This window comes from Caloenas nicobarica, chromosome 7 (assembly GCF_036013445.1).
Source record: "Caloenas nicobarica isolate bCalNic1 chromosome 7, bCalNic1.hap1, whole genome shotgun sequence".
NCBI classification, from domain to species: Eukaryota; Metazoa; Chordata; class Aves; order Columbiformes; family Columbidae; genus Caloenas; species Caloenas nicobarica.
The window spans coordinates 35,966,585-35,985,017 of NC_088251.1; the positions used below are offsets into that span (position 1 = coordinate 35,966,585).

At 50.1% G+C, this 18,433-nt stretch overlaps 1 protein-coding gene across 1 annotated transcript; it reads left to right on the top strand.

Annotated features, from left to right (window-relative positions):
• Nucleotides 1–660: 660 nt before the first annotated feature.
• On the top strand, nt 661–12,543 carry LOC135991136 (microsomal triglyceride transfer protein-like). Its single transcript, XM_065639425.1, has 19 exons — nt 661–727; nt 1,762–1,772; nt 1,846–2,016; nt 2,189–2,332; nt 2,812–2,919; nt 3,374–3,490; nt 5,368–5,507; nt 5,753–5,906; nt 6,728–6,885; nt 7,500–7,665; nt 8,117–8,224; nt 8,344–8,556; nt 8,675–8,889; nt 9,421–9,518; nt 10,349–10,470; nt 11,028–11,255; nt 11,549–11,673; nt 11,962–12,132; nt 12,399–12,543. Exons 1-19 carry the CDS (start codon nt 661–663, stop codon nt 12,541–12,543), a joined length of 2,661 nt encoding a protein of 886 aa, XP_065495497.1.
• Nucleotides 12,544–18,433: the final 5,890 nt, after the last annotated feature.

Genomic DNA, 18,433 nt, shown 5'->3' on the forward strand with positions numbered 1-18,433 from the left:
ATGGAAAATAAAAAATGCAGTTGGTGGGCCAAGGGGTTGGCGGGCTGTGTGGGGCACAACCAGCAAAGCACTCGTCTGCTAAACCCTTTCCCACACTGTTTTTTGGGGAGGGTAACCATGTTCACCATCTGACTCATCAGCATTCTCTCCACGTCCCCCATCCAGCCTGGCCCTTTAAGTAACTTGAGCCTCCAGGCTACAAATCCCAGTTTCTAACTAAAAGCATAAAAAAAGCAGGTTTTCCCCTTCCACCTTCTGGGTCTTTTCTTTTAAAATCAACCATTTCTTCCCCTTGCCCTTCAGATGGGGGGAGAGAGTTCACCACGGAACGGAGCAGCTCTCTGAGCATCCCCTTCCCATATGAAGGCAAACTGGCAATTTCTCCACCCTGCAAATGCTTCTTGCAGCTTATTTTTTGCAGCTTTCCCCCCACCTCCTGCTGGTCTTCGGCAAACCTCAGCTGATTTCCAAACCTTGCGTGGCTGCTGGGGGTTGGGGCAAAGGTTTAATTATTTGCTTTTCCTTGGGTGTGCGAGGCGGGGATAAGGGAGAAGGTCGGGCCCCATCGCCTGACGCCACAAATCTTGCCCACTTTTGTTGCACAGTCCCTTTCCCACCCCCTCTCCTCCCCCATCTCCCGCCCAGCTCCCAGAACCCACCATGAATCCACAGGCAGTTCTGGGATATGTTTTCCTGCTTTGCTTTTCCTTCGTGAGCACAGCGAAAGGTAGGAGATTTTTGGGGTGCTTCGGGTCCAGGGACACAAGGGCATCCAGATGCCCTGGGATGCGAGATGCTCATCCCAGCACACAACGAGCCCCCTGGGGCTCAGCATAACCCAAAATCTCCCCGGTCTCCAGCCGGGGAGGGAAAAGTTATTTCCACAACTGCAAATGGTCTGAGCATCTCCCGAGGTGGGGAAATCATTTGGGACCGTGGAAGTCCTCTCTGGGGGGTGAGGAAAACCAGAGTGCTGGAGCTTTTTAAACTGCACGTGGTGCAGAAATATAGAAACTTTTCAGTCTGACTCACAGAGGAAAGCCCCAGGGAGTGGGGATTTCCATCTATTACTTTCATTTGTTGTTTTAAAGAAAGTAGCAAAACTATAAAACATTTCAGAAGCCCAGCAAGAGCATTAGATTTGCAGAAGAATTTCAAATGACTTTAGAAAATAGATTAGATTGGTTACGTCATGGCAAAGGCAACTCTCCCCCCTACAGTCATATTTGTATATGAACAAGAAGAGGAACTGCAAGTAATTCTAGATAAATACAATTAAAGCAAGGAGTTTTAATCTAAAGCTGCCCCCAGAGTCAGTGATTTAATTAAGAATTGGTAGTTCTGATAGGGAAACACACAATGTAAAGAATACGGCCTCTCTTCTCCCCCAAATAGAAATGCTAGCATTGCCCCATTTAACGCACAATGCTGAAAAGACACTTTGAGACGTTCCTCCTGTCTGTGGGCACGCTCAGGAAACTTTGCTGCAGGATTGAAGTGTGTTTCTCTGGCAGTTTCAAGAAGTCCTGAAGTCCCCAAGGAGATCCCCTACTCTGGCCATCATTTCTAAGGCCGGACTGGAAACGCAAGCAGGGACCAGCCGTCACCCCGAGAACACCCAAACCGCGGGCACAAATCACTTCCCACTAAAACCTTCCCATGTTTTTCCCCGAACATCTCATCTATACTTACTGCTTGATGTAAAAGTGATGCTTCCAGGAGGCAAAGCGCTGCAGGTCGCGAATACCCCTGCAGGTCCAGGTCCTCCTTGGGTGGAGAATGCTGGGGCTGAGGTCTGCCGTTGTGTACCTTCAATGTTTGTGTCTCTCCTCAGGGGGTTTGCAGCCCCTCTCTTTCCAGCCCGGGGTGCTGTATCGATACCGCTATTCCCTGGATGTCCGGCTGGAGCACGCATCCCTGCCGGCCCTGCGCGGAGCCTGGCTGCAGGCTGAGGCATCGGTCCAGCTCCACCGGCTCTGGAGGGACACAGGAGGGGAAGAGCTGCTCCGGGTGCAGGTGTGTCAGGTGCTAAAGCCATTGCAGCTCCTCCTGGGAGCAGTGATGCTGTCTTTCCTCACCCCCTTCCCACTTGAAAAATTACCTCTGTGACCAAGAGGCCATCGAATGTGGGTAAAATCCACAGCAAACATGCTTTTTCACTGCTCCCTGCCATCTTCTGCTCTCACAGATCCATGACCTCAAAGCCCAACACCAGCCAGAAGAGGAGAGGAGCGAGGACGGTCCCAGAGGCGCCCTTGCAGAGATTGCACTGAGCCAGGAGGAGCAGGCAGAGCTCCAGCAGCCCACGTTCATCTCCTGGAGCAATGGCAAGGTCAGCTGGACACCTCCTGGGCTTGGTCATGCCCTCCGCAGGGCACTCCTGCCCACATCCCAAGTTTTCCCCAGCTATGAAGCCCGTACGAACTTCTGCTCCACCTCTGGTTTCATATCAGAGCAGGAGGAACTGGACAGAGTGGCAAATGTAGTAATATACAGTCTCCTGGGGGTCCAGTATGGCCCCAGATGGAGCCCCATCCTCCAAAGGGGCTGCAGCATCCCGTGTTAAAAGGGCTTCAGTCCTAATCATGGGATATAAGCTCCTTTCTGACCTTCTCCTCTAAGGCTTTGGAAAAACAGGGGTGGGGAATCAAAGGAAATTTTGTGGATATACATCCACAGATCTTATGCTATTGAGCTGTACGGTTCTCTTTGTGAAAAATCTGCAGGTATCTACAGGGCATAGCTTAGGTTGCAGGGGAGATGCCCCCAGAGCCATCCCCGCAGACAGACACCGCTTCTCGCCCTCCCCAGGTCAAAGCTTTCCATGGGCATGAAGCAGAAAGCATCCTCATCTCCAACCTGAAGCGCGGTGTCGTCAGTCTGCTCCAGCTCCAGCCCCACGCCGGCACCGCCGTGGAGGTAGGTGCAGAGCCAGGGCAGGATAAAACTATAAAATCGTTGTCTTTCCCTGGACAGTGGGAGAAGCGGAGGAAAAAAAAACCCCTGTACAAAGATTTCTGCCAAGTGGGATTCACTTTGCCAAGCCAGCAGCCAAACAGCAGGGAAATTCCTTCCTCCGAAGCCAAACTGATGCTGGAGTGACCTGTGAACAAACCAAAATAACCTCAAAAAGCCAAAATGCAGGCACAAAGATGCTGCTGCTAGTGTTAGCCTGAATTTGCAAAAGCAAATTTCCTGCCCAGGTGAATTTGGAGACATCCAACACTCCCACATACAGACCAGTCTCCAGCTTCTCGATGATTTTTCTATTTATTAGTTTGTCCTTTGTGTCTGTCCTCTACATTGATCATTTTATTCAGGCCCAATCAAAGCAAATCACCGTTAACCATGGTCACTTACATTTGTGTTCCAGGAGGACGTCTCTGGGAGCTGCCAAGTCACATATGCTGTGTCCAACCATTCCATCACGAAGACAAAAGATCTCCTCAGCTGCACAAATCCAAACTCCGGATTCACCTCCATAAACAAAGCAAGTCCATTTCTCTCGTGGTGGTGGGCTCAACTTACATTAAGTACATCAGGGCCGTCCCCCAAAATTCTCCCGCACTCCCAGCTGGCTTCAGCCTCCTGCATCAGCCTGGCTTGGGGCTCTGGCTCTCAGACCCATACCCATAGTGGGGTGCACCAATATACATCAGCAGGACCAAGGTAGTTTTGAGGTGCGTAGGAGCGGAAAAGATGTCTTGGGTCATCCAATCCCCACCCTTGGTATCACTTCTGACCTGTCAGCTAATCCTGCTTGGGAAAGTGGAGGTGCAGAAACGTTTTCTGGATCTCGGACTCATCAGGTTGGGGATTAGGTTGACAGGGGACAGTACCAAAGACTGCTGCTTGTTTCATTTAAAGCGGTAGCCCGTGTTTAGCCCTGACATTAATAAGTGAAACTCTGTGGGTCTTAATGCAGTTATCGCTGCCATGATTATATATATACCTGACATAATTTTTTTTACAATGAGGGTGGTGAAACACTGGCCCAGGTTGCCCAGAGAGGTGGTGGATGAACCATCCCTGGAGACATCCCAGGCCAGGCTGGATGGGGCTCTGAGCAACCTGAGCTGATGAAGATGTCCCTGCTCATGGCAGGGGGGGTGCTGGGGGAGCTTTGAAGGTCCCTTCCCACCCAAACTGTTCTGTGACTCTATGATTAAAATAAATGGGATTTTTTAAATATATAAATTCTATTAAATTCAATATAAAAATGGATATCACTGCACAGACACCCCACAGGCCACGTGAGGCAACTCAACACCTGGCAGTCAAACTCTGGGTGTTTATATACTAAAAGCTTTTTGGGGGTATGAATCATGGCAAACTTAGAAAGAAAGTAACAAAACCAGCACAGCACACATTTTTGGCATTAGGGTTTTCCCACAAGCCTGCCATGGGGAAACTGAGACAGCTCTCTGGACCTCACCTGTATCCATAGCTGTGACAGCAAAATAAAGATGCTGCCTGGCTCTGGAAAAGCCAAAGCCTGTAGATAAAACCCTCTCCATTCAGACAGTGATATTATTATCGCTAATGCCGTTTGCTGTCAAAAAACACATTGTTCAGCTCTTCCCCTTCCTCCAGACCTGCCACGTGCAAACCCAGCTGCTCCGATAACATCTCCCAGCGTGCCCGGGACTGGGAGACGAGGCAGAGGTGAAGTCCAGCAAGTGCGTCATTTCTTTTGGAAGGGAAAAAAAAAAAAAAAAAATCCAGAGAGCTTCCCCAAGGTCACCATGCAGCACAGTGAGGAAGCTGAGCATTTTTTTTTTTTTTTTTTTCACATGAGCTGGGTGGAAATTGCTGTTGCTTGGCTTTCTCTTTCACTTGGAGGATGTCCTTGCTGCTGGTTGGGATGAGGCAGGTTTTGGTATTGGGGGCCAGACCTCTTCCCATGCTGGGCAGCTGCGTTGGGACAGCTATGGATCTAGCTAGCCTGAAGGAAGGGCAATGCCTGGGGAGACATTTATTTCCAGTTTGCAGTCTCCAGGCATCACCCATGCCAGGCAGGATCATCCCCTCCTCCCTCTGCCACCCTTTTCTGCTGGGACTGAGCCAGGGTGACAACACTTTGTAACGAGAAGAGAAAGTCTGTGTGGTGTCACCAAGTCCATCTCGCTCAAATCAGCCACGGCCGAGAACATCCCCATACCATGGTCCTCACCTGGTGCTGCCTTCTCCCACATCTGGAAAGAGATTGGGCTCTTCTGGATTTTCCTTTCCAACATTTTGCAAGCAAAGCGGGTGACTTGATGGACTGGAAAGCACTTTTGCTGCTGTTAGAGACCAGAGGAATCTCCTGGGGAGAGGGGAAGAGTGAAAAGGTTTCATCATTCCTCTTGCTTTTCCTTTTTGAAGATGTTTGGAGTCCAGTGGCAGCCTACCAGCAGAAGCCAGTACATGGTGAAGGACAGCCTCCTCCAGGCAGTGCTGGCAGAAGAAAGCCACATGCTGTCTCCAGCCCTGAGGTCCACCACCAGCATCAAAATCAGCTCAAGGTAAGCGATGCCCCCACACCACTGCCCAAATTGGGAAGCTGGTGTGGGCTGAATGTGCATCTGTTGGAGCTGAAGTGTTGGCTGCTCTCCTGCCAGCCTGGTGCAGCACTTGGGCATGGCACGGAGGGAACACCAGACACCCTTTGACAGCTTCTCCCCACATCTCCTCTTCCAAACCTCCATGAAGCAACCAGCCAGGCTATAAATGACAAAGCACTTCCCAATGGCTTCTCCTCCCTCCACAGGCAGCAGCTCCAGCTCGTGTCTCCTCCGATGCCCGGCCCGGCAGAGGTGACCGGACAAAACCTCAAGGACGTGCTGGCTGGCACAGAGGAACGGCACCAGCCCCTGGGCATGGCCAGCCTGCCCTTCAGGAGGGTCTGCACCCACTGCTCATCGGTTGGTGATGCCACCCGCCTCCAAAATTCGCTGCGTGCTCTCCCCCAAGCTGGGTACCGGGTGGGCAGGAGAAGGCTGGAGGATTTGGTGTTAAACCATGGAACTGGTTAGTGCTGTCGAGGCAGGATGCAGACCCAGGAGCACTGTGGAGCATCAGCCCAACCTGTCACCTCTCCTAAGTAGTGTTCAATGTTGCTACCTGTGGTGGAAGGACTCCTCTGTCCCCCAGACATAGAATCACAGAATGGTTTGGGTTGGAAGGGACCTTCAAAGCTCACCCAGTGCCACCCCTGCCATGAGCAGGGACATCTTCATCAGCTCAGGTTGCTCAGAGCCCCGTCCAGCCTGGCCTGGGATGTCTCCAGGGATGGGGCATCCACCACTTCTTTGGGCAACGTGGGCCTGTAGCTGCGTTTCTGTGATGAGGGAAGTGACCTGGTGCACAGCTGGCACATCCAGTTGGCTTAAACTTACCACAAGTCTAAGGTCAGGAAACATTTCCACCTTAGGTCAGGCTAGCAAGGACAAAGGAGGAGTTATTTCTGCCTCCTCAAGTCCTCCAGGCTTTTCACCTAGGAAATCTGGGATTGCAACAATGCTCAGGCAGCGGTGATGCTCACAGATTCTCCTGTACATACCACAGATTGGGGCATTTGTGCTTTAGCACAAGTCCCCAGCCATGGGGGTGGGAAGCTGCAGCAAATGCCTTCAGACAACTGCATGACCCCCATGAGCCACTCCCACTCCTAAATATTCCCTGAGTATAAACATTATCTTATGATAATGGGAGTAAAAGAGGCTAACAGACCTCATCTTCACAGCTGAGAGCCTACCTGAAGGCTTTTGACAGCCAGAGGGTCAAAATAGACACCTCGAAGGCAGCAACGACCTGGCAGTTCCAGAGGTTCATCCAGATGCTGCGCAGCGCCAAGAAGAGAGATGTTCTGCAGCTGCTGAAGAGAGCACCCGAGGAGATGCTGTGAGACCCACAGGAGCTATCTTTCTCAAAATTTGCTTTCTGTGCATATAGAACCCTGGCAGGTAAGGTCTTTCCTGGACCTGGTAGCTGGAGTTGTTTGATGCTGGTCCATCCACCACACCTGGTCCAAGCAGCTGCCCTGACTACTGCAAGTGTGCTTTGTATTTACTTAATGCCCCTTCTGCACGTGTATGCCTTTTTTTTTTTTTTTGGTTTTGCTGGCTTGAAGCATCACAAAGACTTTCTACAAATATCAGTGGAAGTCTGTTATTTACAGACCATCCACACATGGCCGTAGCATCCATCTCTTGTCAGTGTGGGCGCTGGGGCTGGGCTCCTCTCTGCAGTGAAATACCTAGACATGGGTGAGTTCAGAGCAAAAAAGAAATACCTAGACATGGCTGAGTTCAGAGGAAAAAAAAAAAAAAAAAAAAAAAAAAAATCAACCTTCTAAGGTTTTTTTAACCCATAAACTGAAGCTCCCAAGAGCTTTAAAGCAAGAGGAAAGCCTGCAAGAAGAGAAAGGGGAATGAGGACCTGCACAGTGCATCATGTATCTTCTCCAGCTCCACTGGTGGGTTGTGCCATTGATGACCTCTCTCTTCTTGCTCCAGCCCCTTTGTCGTGGAGGCGGCGGTGGCTGCACAGTCGGTGGCATCCTTGGCAGCTCTTTCAGACTTTCTGGATTTCAGCAAGGAGCCCACGTCCCTGCTGGAGAAGTTTCTTTACGCGGCAGCTTTCTCTCCACGGCCTTCAGGAGAGCTTCTCCGCCTGGTGTTGGTAAGTATCAGACATTTCTCTCCTAAGTCCAGAATAGATCCTCACTCTGTGTCAGCCAGGAGGGAACAGCAAGTGTGTTTTCCTGAAAAAGGAAAATATGCTTCTGCAGAAATATATCTTTCTGCTTATGGGATTATTTTATGTGCTTTTAATGGGATGCTGGTGATGGGAGTAGATGCTTCTCAGAGGAAAAGCATTCAGCAGGAAGTGCTTTATAATCAGTGCATTACAAATAGAAAAAAGCTTAATTAAAAGCCACTGTGAAAAAAAACAGCATTTTATCCAATTAAACCATGCATTGCCTCTTTCAAGGCAGGTAAGAACTGATTTTTCCTTACTTTTGTGGTAAATGTTTTGAGATGAGGTAAAACATATTCCTTCTCTCTCTTCCCCATTCCCCTCCACCTTTTTTTTGTTTCCTCCTTCCTAATACCCCTTTCCCGGTGCCCAGGACAAGCTGGATGGGAAGCAGCTGGCCCCCGAGGTCCATGAGACGGGGATAGTTGCTGTGGGCTCTCTGGTCAGCAAGCTGTGCCAGCAGCAGCTGTGTGGACTACAGGTGGGTCCTCTGCAAACCCCCTCTTTTGGACAAACCACCCTGCTCCGGGGATGCCTAAAATGTCTCCTGTCCCCCGCCTCATTCTCCTTCTCTTCTGGCCTCCTGCAAACCCCGAGCAGGAGGTGGAGCGCGGGGTGGAAAACATCCTCGTGGGGCTGAGAAGCGCCGAGGAGGAATCCCAGGTGGTCGTTTACCTGCTGGCCCTGGGGAACGCGATGCTTCCTGAAACCATCCCCACCCTCCTGGACTTCGCTGAGGAGGGTCCTGTTGCCATCACCGCTGCAGCTGTCTCTGCCCTGCGGCGATTCCCCGCTCAGCACATCTCCAGTGAGGTAGGAACCGCAGCTACCGAGGCTTGGTGCTCCTCTTCCCACTCCAAGCCAAGCCGTCAGGGCAGAAATAGAGCCACAATTTGCACATTGCACCCTTTTAATTGCCCTCTCGCATCAGGTGAAACAAGCAATGAGGAGGATTTTCCACGAGAAAAGGAAGAGCTACGAAAAAACCTGTCGCCTGGCCGCTGCAGAAGTTCTCCTGGATAACGAGCCCTCACCCATGGACATCATCAACATCCTGCTGGCCGCTAATGAGCTGGAGACGGAGATGGCGACGTTTCTGCTGCTGAAGATCCAGAACAGCCTACACGCCGACCACCACCCAGCAAGGTGGGTCTGGAGGAAAAGGTCACATTTTCCCCTTAGATCTACATCACTTTTTTCTCCTCCTCCTCCTCGCTCCAGCTGTGGCTTTTGACCCAGCACAATGTTAAAGCCTGCCAGCATCACTTCTTGGAGCTCCCAAAACGCAGCATCCCTCCTCATCCTGCCCCGTGGCAACAGGACCCGGGCTCGTGGCTTCGGCAGAGACCTTGGAGGCCAAAGCTCCGGCTCGTGGGACAGCACGCTATTTGTAACTGTGTTAATCTCCCTATCTGCACAAAATGAACCAAGCGCTGACATTTTTTTTTTTTCTGAGCTAAGCAAAAGCTGCAGAAAAGTAGCTGACTGGTTTATCCTAACAAAGCAGAGGAGAGGAAATTCCAGGGTAGCTCGTGTCTGCTCATTTCCCTTTTTTGCTCAGGCTTCTCCAGGCAGTCAGCAACCAAGAGAAACACTTTGGAAAACTAGATTTCCTCCTTTTCTCTGTACAGCCTTCTTTAATGACATCTTACATTTTCCTTTCCCTCTTGCTTCCAGGAAGATAATGAAAGACATCCTGAGAGACCCACGGATAAATAATTACCACTTCTTCTCGAAAGCTGGCATCTCCTCTTCTTTCTCAGGACCTCTGACAGGTGACACCATGGAGAACACTCATCCCAGGGTCCCCTCAAATGGCTAAAAGGGGGGCAGGTGGGGAAAGGCAGCTTTCGCAAGAGACCTCTGCTTTATAGAAAAGCCCTAAAAATCTTGGTGTGAGGTTTCTGATGTCCCTGAGCACCAGCTGGGGCTGGCTGGTTGCCACCACCTGAGGTACATAGACCTTCCTCTGACACCCCTGCAAGCACTTGGCTTTCTACAGCAGGAGGGCTGAGCTGTGCCACATACTTTTCCCAAACCCTGTTAGTTTGAAAGATGAACTTCAGCTGGAGATGACACCAATGGTAGATTGTAGGTGGGAGTTCCTGCATTTTTCCTGAGAAGTCAAGATAGTTAGCTCCATTCCTCAGTCCCTGAGGTATTTTTAATAAGCTCTTCAAAGAGGAGAATCCTTGTACCGATATAAACATCATCAAACTTCAGAGACACTGTAACAATTGATGCTTGATAAATATCTGCTTAAATCTTCACCCCTCAGCTCTCATTTCTGTCCCTCCTCACATTAGCCTTGTACAGGCAAATTGGGGGCAAAACATCCAAACCCTGGAAGAAAAACATTGCAATGCTAAATCCTTCTATTATTGCAAGAATGGAAGGAGATGCTGCAGAGAAGCTTTCCCCTCCCAGTCATTCAGCTTTAGCAAATATTTAATGGCTAACATAGGAGATCTGGGCAGGTCGGCCACCCTGACCACAGATGGGACAGCTCTACAGAACTGGCCGTACAATCTATTCAGGAGGTTCACAAAAGAGATGTGCCAGGCCCTTCCCCGGGGATGCTTATGGGTGTTCCTCTGCCTTTCAGTCACCCAGGACCTGCTTTCCACCTTTGGGCTGGACCTGCTGTTTTTGGAGGGTGGATTGTTGAGGAAGAGCATCTCCGACTTCTCACTGCTCAGCCACGGTCAGCAGCTTCGTGCAGCTCAGGTGTGCTGCGGGGCGGGGGCACATACATAGAGGGGGGTGACAGCACCAACCCGGTTGTGCCACTGCCCCATCTGTGTCCCCTCTTAACTCCCTCATAGTGCTTGACCCCACCTCCCCACTCAGTGTGCCCCATATCAGAAAGGGAGCCCCCCACAAAACAGGGGATGTGACACCGCTGCTGCACGGTGCTCAGGGGTAGCTTGGATGCCCCATCCAACCCACAGAATCATCGAATAGTTAGGCTTGGAAGGGATCTTCAAAGCTCATCCAGTGCCACCCCTGCCACGAGCAGGGACATCTTCACTGAGCTCAGGTTGCTCAGAGCCCCATCCAGCCTGGCCTGGGATGTCTCCAGGGATGGGGCATCCACCACCTCTCTGGGCAACCTGGGCCAGCGTCTCACCACCCTCAACCCACCCCATCACTGTCCTCCTGCTTCAAATGGTGCCTATCCAAGGGCTGGACAAGTGTAACAACTCCAATAGCGTTGCAGGGCACAAAACCGACTCTCCAGCTTTGCTCCGTGCAGCTTGCTCGTCATGGCTTCTGTGTTTCAGGTCACTATTGAAGCACAAGGGATGGAGTCGATGATGGGAGAAAACACCTTGGAAGGTGAAGAGGAGCCAGAGCTGATGGCTGGGATGTCTGCCATCTTCTTCGATGTACAGTTGCGGCCCATCATCTTCTTCCAGGGATATACAGACTTAATGACCAAGGTCCTATTAAGCAGTGGAGAACCCACTAGTGTGGTCAAAGGGAACCTCCTGCTGATGGACCATCACCAGGTACTGCTGGGGCAGGTGACCTGCCTCCACGCCAAATCCTAGTGAACCCCATAATGGATTTTAGGTATGTTACTCACTGCAGATAGATGTCTAGGAGTGAGGTGTCACTGCCAGAAGTCTCCTGGGATTGGTAAAACAGCGGGATGGCTCGGCTCTGCCATGGGACCACATGTGGTTTGAGTTTCTACCATGCAAGCCAAGCTGTGGGGTTGGAATAGGCAGTTCCAACAACCACAGGTCACTGCTGGTGTCAGCTGCTGGTCACAGCAAGGTCTGTCTTCTCCATCTCCCAGGTCATCCCTCTGCAGTCTGGTCTCCAAGTGACCGTCAAACTCCAGGGTGGGCTGGGTGTTGACATTTCAGCCAACATGGACATGAGCATTTGGGAGCAGGAACTGAAAACCAACATGAACGCCAGGTCAGTGGGCGGGAAAAGGCTTGGGTGTATGGGTGCAGGGTACTCAGGGGGCTCAGCACCCAAAATGAGGGATGCTCCACCCTAGGCTGGCTTTCCACAACCCCCTGCTCTTCTCCAGCCCTGCCTGGTAGTCACTTTGGGTAGGGGTCTGATAGATGTTGGTTACATACTCCTTTTCCACAGCCAGAGCTAAAATTAAGATGCTTATGGGGTTGTTTGTTGCTGGTGCACGGTGCCCAGCACAGGACCATTGCTCAGTGACCAAACCCACTTGATTCCATCTCACAGGGGAAGCCTCACCATTGATTTCCAGACAGAACTTGATGGCCCCTTCCTCCAAGCCACTCTGAGAAGCCAGATGGAGGTGGAGACATCAATCCACTTTGACACCATCCTGAGGTTTTCTGGCAGCCCTGTGCTCATGTGCCTGCAGCTGAGAAAGGAGCAGGTCCCATACAGGTAGGCTCTGGATCTGGCCAGATATTGTAGAAACATTATGACATGCTTGAGATAAAGGAGGACTTCTTGGAGAGAGGAGGGAATTAATGGTTGTACAATGATTGAGAGGGGTGGGTCAAAATTGGTAAGGATGGGGGAAGGACACCGCAAGTTCTTGATGACATGGGTAGAAGCACCATGCCTAGACCTTCAGGAGATGGTCAGGCAGGAGGTTGAGGGCCACCACCACCACCTCCTGATCCTCTTGCTGTTGCCTTGTCCCACAGAGAAATTTTCACAGTTTCCAAGTCTGCTGGGAGCCAGAGCATCACGACTCGAAAACGCAGGCAGGGCAGTGTGCCCGGGAGGGAGTTCGCCTTGCACTGGGCCAACTCCAAGGTCTGCAACATCCTGCTGACAGCAGAAGAATAGGGGAGTCGGAACACTTTGGGGCTGGATAACTGCTTGCCACGCACCCCAGTTCTCTGTGAACCCCACGTGAGCTGTCAAGGGCCCTGCCCGAGTCCTCCACAACCATCTTTTAATAAAAAAACCAAAACACTGCAATAAGGGCATCAGGAGAGATCACCAGAGCAACTGCTGCAGGACAGCCAGACGCACCTTTCACTCAGGGTTGGAGGAGTCCCACCCCAAAGGCTGAGATTTCCCCCACAAAACAGCCTTCTTTTGCAAATGAATGAGTTACTCAGAGCCCAAGAAACCCTTTGACAAGCCTATACCCAAAACCACTGAGTTTTCTCTCTATTTATCAAAGTAGGCAGGAGGGAGCACATCTGCAGCCAGGGGGAAGGAGGTTCCCTGGGGGGATGTAGTGAATGACCCTCCTTGATTGCACAATTTAGCAACTGCCGCAAGAGTCTAGGAACACGGAAAAAAATTGTTTCTGGAGGAGGTGTGGGGATTTGAAATTATTTTTTAAATGCAACCACAGACATTCACCCCAGAATAATCCTCAGGGAGAAAGTTAGAGAAGCAAGACAAAATGCTGCATAACCTGTTGCCAATTATTGTCTTCTTTCCAGATTAATTGAAGGTGTTTGCATTTATTTGCATACGAAGGCAACTCAATTCCCCTTACAGCTTGGTGCCATCCTCTTAACTCCTGGGGAAGATTTGCACTCTGTTGCCAGGGCCGTGGCTGGTGCCACATCAGGCAGCAAGGATGAGGCTGATGTTGGTGGGGAACAGCCTGTATTTCAGTGGGGATCAGATTCACTCTTGGAGGAGGGTGAGGAAGGAGGGAGAAGAGGAATGCAACCCACTGAGCTCTCCCAAAAATTGGCGAAATTAAGACAAAATTAAAACAGAGCAGGGGAGAGCGTAACAAACTGCAAGAAACCTCCCTAAAGAGCACAGACCTGCAGTATCAATCATCATCTTGAACTGAGAAGAATTGTTATGAGGATGGAGCTTAAAAATGTGGTATAAGTGCTGGAGACTCGCTGGGTGCTGGAGGAGGTTGGAAGGAGATGGGGGGACTCAAGCAGGGACTGGCTGAAGGAAAAAGAGAAGAGACGTTGATGTCTCCAAGGTGCTAAAGCATCTCATCACAGCTCTGCACATCCCCAGTCATGCTGATCCCCAGCCACTGCTTCCTGCTCTAGTGCCTACAATGGAATTTCTCCACGTGTTTTTCCCCCTCTAAGACAGGCAAGGCTGCAATAATCATCCAAGGCCATTAAAAACCCCTTGTAATTAAAAACCACAAGAGCAGAAGCATTCTAGTGTTTGCAAAGAGTGGATTATAAAGGTCTTTTGAGATTATTTGGACTCCCAGCATGGGCCATAGACACTAGAAGTAGAGGATTTACTTCTTTAACAGGGGTGGCACCAGAGCTACATCTGAAGTCAGACACAAGCTGCCAAGGTGTTTGTAAAGTTCTCCATCCTTCAGGCTTTTTTTTTTTTTTTTTTTAATGAGTTATTGGTGGTTCAAGTCCATCTTATGGGGCAAACACAGATGCTGGTTGCCATGGAGACCAAGAGATTGTGTTTGACTGACGTGGTCCTTTCTGGATTTGAGAATCCATCACAGAGAGCTTGGACAAACATGATAAAGCTATTACTTCAGGGAAACATCTTTCAGGGTGGACATTATTTAACCCAAACTGGAAAAGCTAAGCAGTGAGGTCACACCCCCATCCTGTCCCCTTCCTCCTCCTTATAGAGGCCAACACCTACTAAATGCGCCTTTTGCTGGTACATGCAGATTCAAAACCCACCTATTGAGAGGTGGCTTCTGCCTAGACCCTCTCCTCTGCCTTTTTCACCCAAAGTTTACATATTAAAGAAGCAGCCTTTGGCCTCTCTTATTCTCTTATCGCCTGAACAGCAGTTCCCCTTCTCTTTTAATGGAGGCAGCAGATGGAGATAAGATTGCCTCAACCCTACGCGTGGGAAGGCAGCGTTCCAGCAACAACGAGATACAGCAGCTCTTCCCTTTTTCTGCTGATATTTGGGCTCTTTCGGTGACCATTTGTGAAAATTACGAATAGCTTCAAGTAAATATTGTTCTTCTGGTTTGCATTCTGCTCCTGTTATCAGCCACAGCCACCAAACACCTCTCCCTAGCTGGAGGGAGGCTTGCAGGGGAAAAAAAGGAAAAAGGCAGTATTTCTTAATTCCTTCCTAATTAGAACGTGCCTTTGAAATTTTTTTAATGAGAAAAATGTGCTTTTTAGGAAAAAGAGGGACATGGGGCATTTTTTTTAATTAGGACAATGTAGTACCAAGTCTTCTGGTTTGAGGGGAAGGAAACTTGTCTGGTTTTCCATCTGGAGACATTAATGATGAGCACTTTGGTTATGTGCAGAAATAAATGCCATGTATTTTTAATATTTTCTCTGTTCGACTCTTAGCTTTTCTACAACACGCAGTTGGGAAAAGGAGAGAGGCAGAAAGCAGCTCCCACTAGCACCAGCATTTCCAGCAAGAACAGCGTGGCCAAAACCACCTTTATTTAAAAGTCATGCTCCCCAGGGATCTTGCTTTCTAGGTCTTTGTTTAGGGTGCCATGGAAATATGCAGCTAAATGCCCCATTAGGGCTGCAGAATTGGGACACAAGGGCTATTTCTGCTCCTAGGAACCCCCAGAGCATGGTTAGGGATGACAGCAGCCCTGCAAGAGGTTTCCCGTGGGACCAAAGATGCTGCTTTATGCTCTCCTGCCAGCTTCTGCAAAGGTATTGGAGCCCATCCAAGAAGTGCTTAAAAAAAAATAAAACAAAAAAAAAAAAAAAGCAAACAAACAAAAAAAAAAAACAAAAAAAACAAAAAACCATCCACAAAAAAACCAGGGCTTCCTCTGCACCAAGGCTCTGCTGATTACAGAGCAGTCTTGCTTGGAGCGGGACCCAAGGACACGGGGAGTAATCACCCTGGGACTTGCCCTCGGCACTGAACAGGAGGATCCCTGCGTGCCCTGACCGCGGGAGGGGGAGCCCGTATCGCCCTTGTTGCGTTGCTCAGCTTACTGCTGATAGCAGCTCCGAGTCCCGCTAATCCCCAGCTTCACCCTTTCCCCAGCAGCATCCCGTTATTTCCCAGTCCTCTTCTCTTACAGTCAGGATTTGGGCTGATTCAGACTGTTTTACAGGCTGATGAGCTGCTATAATATGTATTTTATTATAATGAGTTATATATAGAGATGCCCCATCCCTGGAGAGGTCCCAGGCCAGGCTGGACGGGGCTCTGAGCAACCTGAGCTGGTGAAGATGTCCCTGCTCATGGCAGGGGGGGCACTGGGTGAGGTTTGAAGTTCCCTTCGACCCAAACTATTCCATGGTTCTAATGTACCACCCCGTGACCACCTTTCCTATGGACCTGCACAAGCCTTAATCCCCATCCAAGCCCACACTGCTCTTCCAGGTGTTTGAGGAGGAGAATTTGGACCCCAAACCTTTCTCAGCCTCGCTGTTTGCGCCTCAGCCAAAGCCAAGAGGCACCCGCCTACCATTTAGGACTTTTTCCATTGCTTGCTTTTCCCTCCTTCTTCTTTTCTGAAGGAGACTTACAGAAGCAGATTTGTCATTCAGCTGAGGTTTGCATTGCACAGTCTAAATCAGAAAATGCCACCCTTGGGGTGGGGAGAGGATAATATTGCTGATGGGTGAGCTCTTGCGGCAGATAGATCAATTTTGCCCTAAATAAATCAGTGAATTTTGCTCACTACCTGCAGTAACTGGTGGGCGAGGAGACGTCAGTGTTCAGTGGGTGTGGAAGCCCCAAAAGACTTTAGTCTGGGTTTCACTTAAATACCGAGCAACAGCGTTACCTTAAATCAATTCAACTTCTAATCCTGAGGGATGATAGTTGTTCTGCCAAAGGGGCCAAGTGGAAACACGTGTCCAGCCCCTTTAAAAAGGATGAGGACATTTCAAATACCAATTTGCTGCTGAAAATTTTGATCTGCTAAGCCAGTGAACAATAAAATTGCCAAGGTCCCTTCAAGTTGTTTTGTTGTGGGGTTTTTTTGTTTGATTTTGTTTTGTTTTTCTTCCTAGTTCTGGTTGGATGCTCAAACAGCAAAAGACAGTGAAGGGACATGGGCATTTCTGTAAAAATCACCCATTTCTTGGCAACGGCTCCAAACCCATCTGGAAGGAACATTTCAGCCCCAAACCCCCAGTGCTGACTGTATGGTCACCAAGCCGCCTTGGTCAAAGAGGACAGAAAGGGTCTTGGCCACAAAGAGGAGAAACAAGTAAAAGCATCCCTCCCATGAGGTCCTACATCGAGCTATGCAAGCGACGGGTCCCCAAAGGGTCCTTGCATCCATTAGCAGGGGACAGGGATAATTGGGAAGGGTCAGGGATGCCAAATCTTCTTTCTAGTGGAGGTCTTAAGCGTCAGAAGGGATTTTGCAGGGAGTTGGGGCAGAGCAGCCCAGAGCCAGGAGCACGTCTCCCACCCACCTCTGCAAAGGTGGCTTTGCCTGTGGAGCTGCAGATCAGCAGTGACCTCCAGTGGCTGCAGCCAAACCTTTGGAGATGTCAGGTCAAAACTGCTGCTCTGCAGGGGCTGGGTGAAGGGCACCCTGCACCCAGGGGTGTCCCACAGCCAGCACCCAAGGTGGTGCAACCTTTGCATCAGCAGGTGACGGACCAGGGCTGACCCATGGCAGCCCCTCACCGCTCCAAGCTGGGGTCTCATGTGGCAACGCCACCCTCTCCTGGAAGCCAAGCTTGCCATCACAATTTTAGGCATTTCCCCCCCCCACCCCGTAAATTGCTCTGTTCCCAGGACATCTCGTACTGCCCTCAGGAGAGCATACAGACACTGCTCACCAAACAGGGTGATAAAATATTATCTGCCTGCCTATTACAGCTTTCTGCAGAGACACAACTAACACCAGAAAGTGTGCGCAAAGGTGAGGGGAATGTGTGTGAGAGCACAAACCAGTGACAGGGACCGGCTCTCCCAGGGAGTGAGTGGAGATGCAGGTTTAAAGCCCTGGGCCAGATCTCTTATCAGTCACTGCTTTCTCCTTCCTCGGCAGCTTACCAAAAAAAAAAAAAAAAAAAGTATTGTATTTCCTAACCATGCAAAAAATCCCAGACACCATGAAAAATCAAAAAAAAGGGGGTTGCAACTCACCAAAGCAGCAGTGGAAACCCCAGCACAAACAGAGAGCTCCAGCAACAGCAAAGCTCCCGCAGATCTGCAGTTTGGCTGCTGTGCACCTCCCAAGCCCCTGCTGCAAAGCTTGCAGCTACTTTGGACCATGCACATCACACACATGCATCTGCAGCCAGGGGACATGCAATCTGGGTGCTACCACACCCAAAGTCACCCTAGAATAGCTGCTAGCAGAAGTTTGCTCTTATAACATGCCAAGCAATCAGGGATGGAAGGAGAAAGCTATGAAGCTCTAACAGGGCACAGCTGTGCAAGCCCCAGCAGCTGTGCCATGAGGTTATCCCTGCAGGAAAAGCCCCAGGAGGGAAAAGCTCAGGGCCAGGCCTGGTAAGTCAGGCTGGGAGCCTGGGAACTGGTTGAAATGAGCCAGCAAGTCCTCAGGGCTGGGATAAACCCCCCCCAGCACAGCAGGGCTGAAGCCCATGGGAAAAAAAGCCAAAATTTTCCTAGGAAATTGTTTCTCCCACTCCATCACTGCCAATAGTTGGAGTATTGAAGAGATGTGATTGTGCCTCAGGTCAAAAAGAACAAATAATCATATTTAACTCCATCAGCTTTTGGTGAAAACAGTAGTTTCTTACCCTGCTTTTCCTACTTACTCAATGACCCTCTGCCACAGTAATTCTGCCATGTCCAAAAGCCATCCACAAGCTTCTCTCTTGCT